This window comes from Myotis lucifugus, unplaced genomic scaffold (genome assembly GCF_000147115.1).
Source record: "Myotis lucifugus unplaced genomic scaffold, Myoluc2.0 scaffold_478, whole genome shotgun sequence".
In the NCBI taxonomy this organism is placed as follows: domain Eukaryota; kingdom Metazoa; phylum Chordata; class Mammalia; order Chiroptera; family Vespertilionidae; genus Myotis; species Myotis lucifugus.
In genome coordinates, this window is record NW_005871526.1 from 390,577 (window position 1) to 401,144 (window position 10,568).

Consider the following 10,568-nt stretch of genomic DNA (forward strand, 5'->3'; position numbering starts at 1 on the left):
CCCGGGTTCTATTACAGCCAAGGGGCCACGTTGTGGCGCGGTCCCAGTAGGGGCGGCAGGAGGAGCCATTCAAAGATCCTCTCTCATCATTGATGTTTCTTCCCTCTCCCTTCCTCTCTGAAATCAATAAAAATATATATATTTTTTGCCGAAACCGGTTTGGCTCAGGGGATAGAGCGCCGGCCTTCGGATTCAAGGGTCCCGGGTTCGATTCAGGTCAAGGGCATGTACCTGGGTTGGGGGCACATCCCCAGTGGAAGGGGTGCAGGAGGCAGCTGATTGATGTTTCTCTCTCATCGATGTTTCTAACTATCTCTCTCCTTTCCTCTCTGTAAAAAATCAATAAAATATATTTTAAAAAAAATATATATATATATATATTTTAAAATTATCATATAGTATGCTTATCACATTTGTCGACTGACTATAGAATTTGATGATTAACAGAATCTGATCCCCAGCCCTGCAGGTGTGGTTCAGTGGTTTGAGCTCGGACCTATGAACCAACCAGAAGGTCACAGATCCCCAGTAGGCACGTACAGGAGGCAGCTGATCAATGATTCTCATTTATGTTTCTCCCCCTCTCCCTTCCTCTCTCTGAAACCAATAAAAATATATCTTAAAAAATAATCTGATCCCAAATTATTGCTATAAGCTGGAACAATTAACGGAGTAAACAGTAAATTAAAGCCAAAATTAAGAGTTTAGGTTTAAAAACCAACTGGAAGATTCAAAATTCTGCAAAAGGATAACTAGGTACCTACTGTGTGCCACGCACTAGAGATAGAGACATGATTCCTAGATGGGACAATTCCAGACCCCCCCCCCCCGCCCCAAAGAAAAATGTCTATGCTAGACCGAACACATCTTCCTGTGACCTCTCATCTCCTTAGCACTTACTAATAATTCCCTAGCCCCGTTGTGTTAATTCTTCGGGCAGAGACCACACACCACGCCTTGAGTCTCAGGTTTGCAATGATGACCGGAGTCCAGTACCCTCCTCTTGGATGACCGCTTTGGCCCTGCGGCCTCAGGCCGATTACTTGGAAGCTAAGGAAGCGAAAACGCGCGCCGCGGGAGTGTCGGGGAGAAAGCGCCCGGAACAGCCCGGAGCGGCCTGACTTCCCGCCGGGATCCAGGCTCGGGAGACGCCGGAGTTCCTGCGGTTACTGCTCTGCGCATGAGCGGAAGTCAGGCTTTGCGCAGTCTGCTGGGTCTGTGGGTGTGTGTGTTAACTGATTGGCTCCATATTCAGTGCAGAACAACCCGTTTGCATCTGTTCTTCCCGTAGCACCCTCCAGCTGCTAGAAACAAGATCGCATTACAGGAAGCATTGAGGCCGCCCGACTCCCCATCTTCCCGTAGTAAAGATGGCGACGCCCTGACAGTAAACGACACGTCAAACCACTTCCGCGTTTCTCCTGCGCCCTCGTTCAAGATGGCGGACGAGGCCACCCGGCGTGTCGTGTCTGAGATCCCAGTGCTGAAGACTAACGCCGGACCTCGCGATCGGGAGCTGTGGGTGCAGCGCCTCAAGGAGGAATATCAGTCTCTTATCCGGGTGGGTTGTGCTGCTGCGGGCGCAGAGCGCTGTGGGTCATCCTGTGTGCTCAGGAATAGGCTCCGTGCGGAAGCCATTTCCGGTCTTAAAGGCGAACCCCCAAATTCATAGACACAAGAACTGCGGGGTGAGGGGACTAGGCGGGGGCGGGGGCGGGTCGGGGCGCCGGCAGGGGAGCCGCGCCGCGAGCCAGGGTCGGGCCGACTTCCTGCGGGGTGCGCCTCGGAGGGTGACGTGTCGCTCCGGCTCCGGGCTTGCCCTCCTGGGGGCGAGGAGCGGGCTGTCCCCACCGACCCCTCGGCCCCTCTTCACTCCGAGGGGAGGCGCGCACGTTCGGGCCGAAAAGTCAAAGAGGGGGTAGTGGCAGGATGGCGGGACCCTGTGCGGCTCCCCCTCTTCTCTGAGAGGAGAGCTGGAGCGGCCGGTGTCTGTCCTGCCGCGTGCCTCTCTTCACCGCAAACCTGTTGTGCACCCCGCACCCAGGAAGGGGCTCCGAGGCCGGAGGTGGCGGGCCGGGCTACTAAACTCGTTAAGTGGGGAAAGGGAGAGGGAGGCCGAAGAACTGCTAGAATGTGCTGAACCGGCGAGGTAGCTAATCCGGGTGGGGCTGGTCAGGGCGGGCTCCCTGGAGGAGGCGGTGCTTGAGGTGGGAGGAGGACGTTCACGGCGAAAGGCACCGACGCTAGAAACGCCGTGATGTGTATGAAGAGACACCTAGTTCAGAGTTGCTGCAGCACCAAATGCGTAGCAAGGAGTGGTGGGCAAGACTCGAGGGAGAGGTCTGAGCACTCGAATTTTATCTTGGAGGCGTTGGGATTCCTTTAAAGGATTTTCACCAAGGAATATTCTGGTCAGATTTGAGCTTAGATCAATCACCGTGGCAATAGAGAGGAAAATGGAATTGACAGGGATAAGATTGAAGGTAGGAGAAAAGTTAGGAGTCTGTGATTAATCCAGGCAAAAGAAAGTTGATGCTCTAAAGTCTGAACTCTACAGTTAGTTATAGTGAGAATAGAGAGGAGAGGTAGATTTGAAGACTATTCAGAAGGTAAAATCAGCAGGACATGGTTGCTGGGCTAGAGTAAAGGAGAGGGAGAATCAAGAATTATTCCAGCTCGGCTGGTGCGGCTCAGTGCTTGAGCATGGACCTTTGAACCAGGAGGTCATGGTTCCATTCCTGGTCAGGCACAGGCCCAGGTTTCAGGCTTGATCCCTAGTGGGGGCGTGCAGGAGGCAGCCGATTGATGATTCTCTCTCATCATTGATGTTTCTCTCTCCTTCTCCCTTCCTCTCTGAAATCAATATAAAAAAACTTTTTTAAAGGACAATTCCAGGTTTCTAGCCTAAATGACAGTGAATGTTGATGCTACTGCCTGAGATTGATGCAGTGGGGGGACAGGTCCGAAGGAACAAAAGCAAAAGCTGAGCTTGAGGTACCTGTGAAACAAAGGTAGAAATATATAGTTGGATACTGGAGTCTGAAGCTGGAGAAAACATCTGGATTAAAGATAAAGATTTGGAAGTCCATCAGCATGTGGGAGCTAATCAAAACCAGGACCATGTCATGTCCTCTAGGGAGGGAGCACCCCATTAAACGAGTTGTGAGCTGAGGGCAGAAAGTGTCAGAAGTGAAAAGAAAACTCAGCTGGTGTCATCAAATCTTTTGTGCTAAAGTGAGTGGAGCCCAAGCATTCTCTAGTCTGGGCAATTGCTAGTCCCTGCTTACCAGTGTGACTTTGTCTTTATTTTTGCTTATGACAGGAAAATTGGGCAAATGTACTAAAAAAGAAAGTAGTCACATAATTTTCTTTTGAGGGAAGGGGAACTGCCCTTGACCTCAGCTTCCCCCTCAAAGGCCTAATTCTTTGCTTTTAGTATGTGGAGAACAACAAGAATGCAGACACTGATTGGTTCCGACTGGAGTCCAACAAGGAAGGGACTCGGTAGGCAGACCCTCTTGGGGGGTATCAGGGTGGGAATCGTACGTGGTTTTAGCATTTTAGTATCTCAAAGCTCACTGCCAGGCCATCCCTGCTTCATATTGGCTGTGTCCACTCCCACAGCTCCAGAGTTTCCCAATTCCTATCCTATGAGTCTCCCAGGCTAGTCACCTAAGCCAAGAAGATGTCACTTGAGTATGAGAAGAATGGTCAAATTAGACTGAGGTTTGGTCTTCGTTATAGGTGGTTTGGAAAATGCTGGTACATCCATGATCTCCTCAAATATGAGTTTGACATCGAGTTTGACGTGAGTATGATGGTGTGGGAAATATGGAGGTTAACAAGCTAACATTTCTTGAAAGGACCAAAGAAATTTTCCAATGGGAGGCAAAAACTGAGCTTTGAAGCAAGCGTAGATTAGTTACTAATCTCTAAGTCCAGAATTCTGGTTTGCACATGCTGCTTGGGGAGTTTGCCAAACATTTCAGTTCAACTGAGAAATGTATGTCAGGTTACATTAGTTCCTTTATATCCTGATTCTCTGTTATTAAGGTTTTATAATTCCTCCAGATTCCTATCACATATCCTACTACTGCTCCAGAAATTGCAGTCCCTGAGCTGGATGGAAAAACAGCCAAGATGTACAGGTAGGACTGAATAGGAGATGGGAAAGGGTCAAAACGGGCTTAGGGAAGAACCTGGGGAGGCAGGAATTTTCCCAGAGGCCTGCTGGCCTAGAGGGGCTCTAGGCCTCCCTCTACCAAGCCTGGGCACTGCACTTAGCTGACCTTGTTCTCAATTTGGATCACTAGTAGCCTTGTGCTCCCAAGAGGCTGCTATGTTTCATGGTAACCTTGCATGTCAACACCTTCTTCCCTCTTATCCCTCTCATAGGGGTGGCAAAATATGTCTGACTGATCACTTTAAGCCTTTGTGGGCCAGGAACGTGCCCAAGTTTGGACTAGCTCATCTTATGGCTTTGGGGGTAAGTTTGGGTTATTTGCTTCTCCCTCCCTCTCCCGTCCACCCCCCCTCTCAAAAATCAATAGAAATATAAAAAAGAGAAGTAACTGAGAATAAACAAGGAATAACAGTGTTTTCCCTTGGGTGTGCTCCCCTAGAATCTCTCTAGGAAGGAGCTTCTGATAGAACAAGATGCATTGCCTTGGTGGTAGTAACCTCAGGTCTCCCTTGTCTTACAGCTGGGTCCATGGCTGGCAGTGGAAATCCCCGATCTGATTCAGAAAGGCGTTATTCAGCATAAAGAGAAATCATCTGAAGGATCAAGCCACTGAGGCTGGACAGGGGACCTTTGAGAGGCTCCGTTCCTTTTTCCTGTGTGTCCCTTACTCATCTAATGCTTCCCTCACACTCTTTCACCCACAACTGTTATTAAGTAGCTGCAGCAGGCATTGCTGGAAAAAAAACCAACAAACAGTATTGCTATGAATGTCTAAGGCTACACAGGGCGGGGAAAGCCTGGGGCTTTGAAAAACCCAAAGGTCACTTCTATCCCCTCCCCAGGTGGAGCGATGTGAGGTCCTGGAGGGACAGCGGGTGGCGGAAAGTGGGTCCATGGACTTTTGGTTTCTGGAGATAACTCATCAATAAAAGCTGCTTCCTCTGGTGGCCTGTGGTCCTCATTGGTGGCTGCTAACAGCAGGCCAGCCTTCCCCGCCCTGCGGAGAGGCCCCCGCCCTACTGAGCGCCCCCTGCAGCTCTCTGGGAAGCATCTGTGCTGCAAACCTGGGGGCCAGGCTCCGCTGTCAGACCCACACCCTGTGGGCCACAGAATGAGGTGACGGGACCTACACTTCAGGGACATGGTTCGCAGTAACGGTGTAAAGACAATGCTGGGCAAGGCTGGGAACTGTGGGTCCTAAAGTTGGCTGCGTTGCCATGGTGTCGGGGGGCGGGGTCGCGCAGGCGCTGAGGAAGCAGGCGCTGGGTCGGAGTGCGGCTGCGCAGGCGCCGTGAGCGACGCTGAAGCCGGTGGCGGCGGGACCAACAAAGATGGCGGCGGCCCCGGCGGCGGGAGCGACCTGGGCGGCAGCTGCGCCTGAAGTTGCAGCCGGGCCCGCGGGGGTGCTGCACAGGGGTCGGGGGGGGCAGCCCTGAGCTGGGGCCTGGCCCCGGTTGGGCTCCCCCGCCGCACCCCGGGGCACAGGTACGGGCCGCGGCGTGACGGCCGGTGTGGGGGGGACGCCCCGTACCTGGGAGGACGCCCTCCACCCAGGCGGAGGCGCAGGGCACGGCGGGCCTGGGGGAACGGGGCTGCCGGGGCGCGTCCGGGGACCGTGGGGCACACAGCGCCGGGCTCCGGAGCCAATCAGCGGCCTCGGCCTGTCTGCCCTCAAGGGGGGCGGACCCGAGAAGCCCTGCCGCCGGGCGACCCGGGCGACCCGGGGTCAGGGAGGCCCGCCCGCCCGCCTTCCGCAGGGCCCCTGAGCCCCACACCGCGTAGGAGCTCGAGGGTGCGGGAGGGAGGGAGTCGCAAGCCACCCATTTCCTGGGAGGGGCAGGGCGTGCGGATGGGGTGCTGTCTCCTGGGCTGTTGTCCTGGCACCCGCCCCCAGTGACCAGGGCGCCCGAGGGGCTCTGGTAGCGCCCGCTTGACGTCCCGGGTGCGAGGCTGTCGCCACCCGATGATCCAGATCGCGGCTGTCCTAGGCCTCTCAGCACCGCTGTTTCCGCAGGAAGGTGCTGAGGCAGGAGTCAGGCCTGGGCTGCCATCACCCATTCATTGATCCTCAATGATACAGTCACACCGCACTTCTCCAGCAGTTCGATTCTCAACCAAGTTGTTCACAGAAAAAAAAGTCTCGGTTGTCGACCAAAACTTCAGTTTTGGACCTGACAACCCTTTCATGCTGAGACCTCTACCTGACAAAAAGCATCTCTCCGGCAACAAAGGAAAGAATGCTTTTGTGATTAGCACATTTTTCAAACAGAAAGAGTGCTAATGTTGCTAAGGGTGTGAACGCGCTCATAAGATAACAATCACAGGCAGTTGAATAGGTAGAAAAATTTGTTTGTATAAAGGAAAAGCAGTTAGCCAGTGGTAGCACTTTAGAGGCAGTGATAGATGGAAAATCAGTTTAAGGCTAATAGAGGGTGTTTCAATAAATTTAAGAAAAGAAGTGCTTATTTATAGATTAGACATGTACTGTATATACTAGTAAGAAAGGTTAAAATGGAATCATTTGAGGGTTTGGAACAGATTAATTCAATTTACATTCTTTCTGATGGGAACAAATGATTCAGTTTTCTAACAAATCACTTCTCCAACAGCTTTCCAGAATGAATTTTTCTGAACTTAAGTTCAAGAACTGAGGTTCAGTGTGCTAAGTATTTACTTTGTGTCAATGTTTGTGTCAAACATTGAGCTAGGTACTGAGATACAATGTCTGATATGACAACTCGGTTCCTGCCCGCAGTACACATAGAAGCTAGTATGGTAGCTTAGCTTCCCCCTCTGTCCATATTCATATGCTGACCCTCTCTTCTCCCAGGTCCTGCCTGTGGTGACCACAATGCCCCAGGCCTCTGAGCACCGCCTGGGCCGGACCCGAGAGCCACCTGTCAATGTCCAGCCCCGAGTGGGATCCAAACTACCATTTGCCCCCCGGGCTCGCAGTAAGGAGCGTCGAAACCCAGCCCCTGGGCCAAACCCCATGTTACGGCCTCTGCCTCCCCGGCCAGGTCCACCTGAGGAACGGCTCAAGAAACTGGAGCTGGGACAAACACGGACCTCAGGCCCTCGTCCCAGAGGCCCCCTTCGGGCAGATCATGGAGTTCCCCTGCCTGGCTCACCACCCCCAGCTGTGGCTCTGCCTCTCCCAACCAGGACCAACCTAGCCAGGTCCAAGTCTGTGAGCAGTGGGGACTTGCGTCCAACAGGGATTGCCTTGGGAGGGCATCGAGGTGCTGGAGAGCTAGGGGCTGCACTGAGCCGCTTGGCGCTCCGGCCTGAGCCACCCACTTTGAGACGTAGCACCTCTCTCCGCCGCCTAGGGGGCTTTCCTGGGCCCCCCACCTTGCTCAGTATACGGACAGAGCCCCCTACTTCCCATGGCACTTTCCGCGTGATATCTGCCCGGCCCTCCAAGCCTTTCTACTCCGATGACAAGATGGTGAGGACTTGTCAGCACACATGACCTTCCATTCCCATGTTCCTCCAGCTTTCTTGCCGTCATATGGCTTTCCTCCCCCCCCATCCCAGTTCCTTTCTTAGCCCCTCACTGCAGCATTTGGACTCTAATCTCCCTATCCGTTCAGGGTTGTCTGTCACTCCCCGCATGGTGCACCACTTCAGTCCCCAGGGTTTAACCCAGCCATTTGGGATTCTCCTTTGGGTCCCCCAGGCCCTTACTCTCCCTTGCCTTCTCTCCTAGGACACTGCCTAGGCCAGTGATGGCGAACCTTCTGAGCTCGGCGTGTCAGCATTTTGAAAAACCCTAACTTAACTCTGGTGCCGTGTCACATATAGAAATTTTTTGATATTTGCAACCATAGTAAAACAAAGACTTATATTTTTGATATTTATTTTATATATTTAAATGCCATTTAACAAAGAAAAATCAACCAAAAAAATGAGTTTGCGTGTCATCTCTGACACACGTGTCATAGATTCGCCATCACTGGCCTCGGCCTAATTAACCTCTGGAGCTGAAGAGGGGCAGGCTCAGAAAATCTGAGCTAGTGTGGTTGCCCATTTCTTGAGCAAGTGAGCTAGGTTGATTGCATTTGGAGCCATCAGGAGAGGGAGCAGGAAAGGGCCACGGGGGCAGGAGGGGGCCTTGGACACAACAAGGTGGGGGTGGGGAGCAGCTGGGCAACCATGCCAGTGCTTGGTCAGTTGCCCTGGGAGCTGTTTTGCCGGCTCGCTGGGCAGAGGAACAAGTGGAGAACAGGTGGGACTGGCATGGCTGAGTCTGTGGTGCACTCAACTGTGATGGGCTTCCTGCTCATGTCCAGTGAGGTAGGGAGACCCCAATACCCAGTGAGGGAAAGAGGGTAGAGTTTGGGATGAAGTATTGGGGCAGCATGCTGTTGGAAGGTTAAAGGGTCATGCGGGCTGTATGGGGACCGCTGACGGCGCTCTGACCTTCCAGGCTCATCACACACTGCTCCTGGGCTCTGGTCATGTTGGCCTCCGAAATCTGGGGAACACGGTGAGAGCCATTCTCCTGTCCCTCCTTTCTAACAGGAATGGGGAGCGGTTGCTGGGCGGGACCTTGGCTGCCTTGGGGAGGGGGCACTGCCACTCCTCTAAGTCTCCCTGGGCCTGGTCTGGAGAGGTACCGGCAGTGTCTCTGCTGCTCCTAGTGCTTCCTGAATGCTGTGCTGCAGTGTTTGAGCAGCACTCGGCCTCTCCGGGACTTCTGCCTGCGAAGGGACTTCCGGCAAGAGGTGCCTGGAGGGGGCCGAGCCCAAGAGCTCACTGAAGGTGGGGCAACAACTCCTGTCCCCCCTGCCTTTCAAATCCTCTTCTCCCCAACCCCTTGCAGGTTCACCTGCCAATGCCGACAGCCCCAGCCTCCAGTCTGGCAGTTGTACCTTTATCCTGGTGCCACTGTGTAAAGTCTGTTTCTGCTTCCGAGCGGCCTCTTGCCTCTTCCAGGACTAACCTGTGTTTCCCTTCCCCACTCCCACCCCAATAGCCTTTGCAGATGTGATTGGTGCCCTGTGGCACCCTGACTCTTGTGAAGCTGTAAATCCTACTCGGTTCCGAGCTGTCTTCCAGAAATACGTGCCCTCCTTCTCTGGATACAGGTGGGAGAGCTGGAGGGTACGGGATTTCCCTCTGGCCATGTCTGGGGATAGGACCAAGCAGGGGTCCTGGCAGCAATATTCTGAGCCTTGAGATGTTCTTAATCCAGGAGGTGGGGACCAGTGTCTGGCAGGGGACAGTGTCTGTGGGCTAGGGGATCAGTTGCCCATACTCTTTGGCTGTAGCCAGCAGGATGCCCAGGAGTTCCTGAAGCTCCTCATGGAGCGGCTACACCTTGAAATCAACCGACGAGGCCGCCGGGCTCCCCCAATCCTGGCCAGTAGCCCAGCTCCCTCTCCACCCCACCGTGGAGGGGCTCTGCTAGAAGAGCCTGACTTAAGGTAAGGTTCTCCCACGCCCTTTTCTCCACAGTAGTTTACTGATAGCATCTTCCTTCACAGAGCAGCTAGCCAGGACAGGAGTAGGTCCAGGGAAGTGCACGCTTGGACATGGGTTGGAAGCCGTGCAGAGCGGGAGGCTGGAGCAGATGGAGGCAGAGGCAGCGCTGGGATGTCCCCGTGTCGAAGGAGGAGGGAGAGTTAATTGACAGCAAGGCACATAAAGGGCCGAGACCAGTTTGGCTCAGTGGATAGAGCATCAGCCTGCGGACTGAAAGGTCCCGGGTTCGATTCCGGTCAAGGGCATGTGCCTGGGTTGCGGGCACATCCCCGGTGGGGGAAGTGCAGGAGGCGGCTGATCGATGTTTCTCTCTCATCGATGTTTCTGACTCTATCTCTCTCCCTTCCTCTCTGTAAAAAATCGATGGAATATATTAAAAAAAAAAAAAAAACACATAAAGGGCCTGAAGCCGGGGGAGGAAGACAACATGTTCTTCCTTGTCTAATCCCTTCTTTCCCCAGAAAGTCCTCTGAAGCCTTACTCCTCTTCCTTGAAATTTAGAGAAGGGATCAACCGAAGGACTTATATGCATGCATATAAGCACAACCAATGGACACAAGACACGAGGGGGGGGGATGAGGGCATGCGACAGGGGGTAGGGGAGGCTGGGAGAAGGTCAATGGGGGGGAAAAAGGAGATATACTACTATGTGTAATACTTTAAACAATAAAAAAATATTTTAAAAAAACTTAGAGAAGGAGCTGAGGTATGGGTGGGGTACAGGGCTCTGGATCATTTCAGTGGTGTCTGGGTGCCCACTTTTCCTGCTGTCTCAGGGGTGCTCCCCATTTCCCTTCTGTGGCAGTGACAATGACCGGGCCAACCTAATGTGGAAGCGTTACCTGGAGCGACGAGGACACGCAAGATTGTGGGTATGGAACAGGGAAATAAATCA

At 53.2% G+C, this 10,568-nt stretch overlaps 2 protein-coding genes across 2 annotated transcripts in view; both read left to right on the forward strand.

Moving 5' to 3' along the window:
- The first annotated feature begins 1,242 nt into the window (after positions 1-1,242).
- Positions 1,243-5,130, forward strand: UFC1 (ubiquitin-fold modifier conjugating enzyme 1). The gene is made up of 6 exons (XM_006103261.3): positions 1,243-1,561; positions 3,437-3,504; positions 3,745-3,808; positions 4,072-4,148; positions 4,396-4,486; positions 4,704-5,130. Exons 1-6 carry the CDS (start codon positions 1,439-1,441, stop codon positions 4,794-4,796), a joined length of 516 nt encoding a protein of 171 aa, XP_006103323.1. The 5' UTR covers positions 1,243-1,438; the 3' UTR covers positions 4,797-5,130.
- A 342-nt stretch (positions 5,131-5,472) lies between these two features.
- The window catches only part of USP21 (ubiquitin specific peptidase 21), an 8,017-nt gene continuing 2,921 nt past the window's right edge, over positions 5,473-10,568 (forward strand). Inside the window, 8 exon segments of the mRNA XM_014445660.1 lie at positions 5,473-5,668; positions 7,014-7,634; positions 8,616-8,675; positions 8,830-8,950; positions 9,165-9,276; positions 9,460-9,615; positions 10,479-10,524; positions 10,527-10,545. Of these exon segments, the coding sequence (XP_014301146.1) occupies positions 7,035-7,634; positions 8,616-8,675; positions 8,830-8,950; positions 9,165-9,276; positions 9,460-9,615; positions 10,479-10,524; positions 10,527-10,545 (1,114 nt within the window). The 5' untranslated portion in view covers positions 5,473-5,668; positions 7,014-7,034.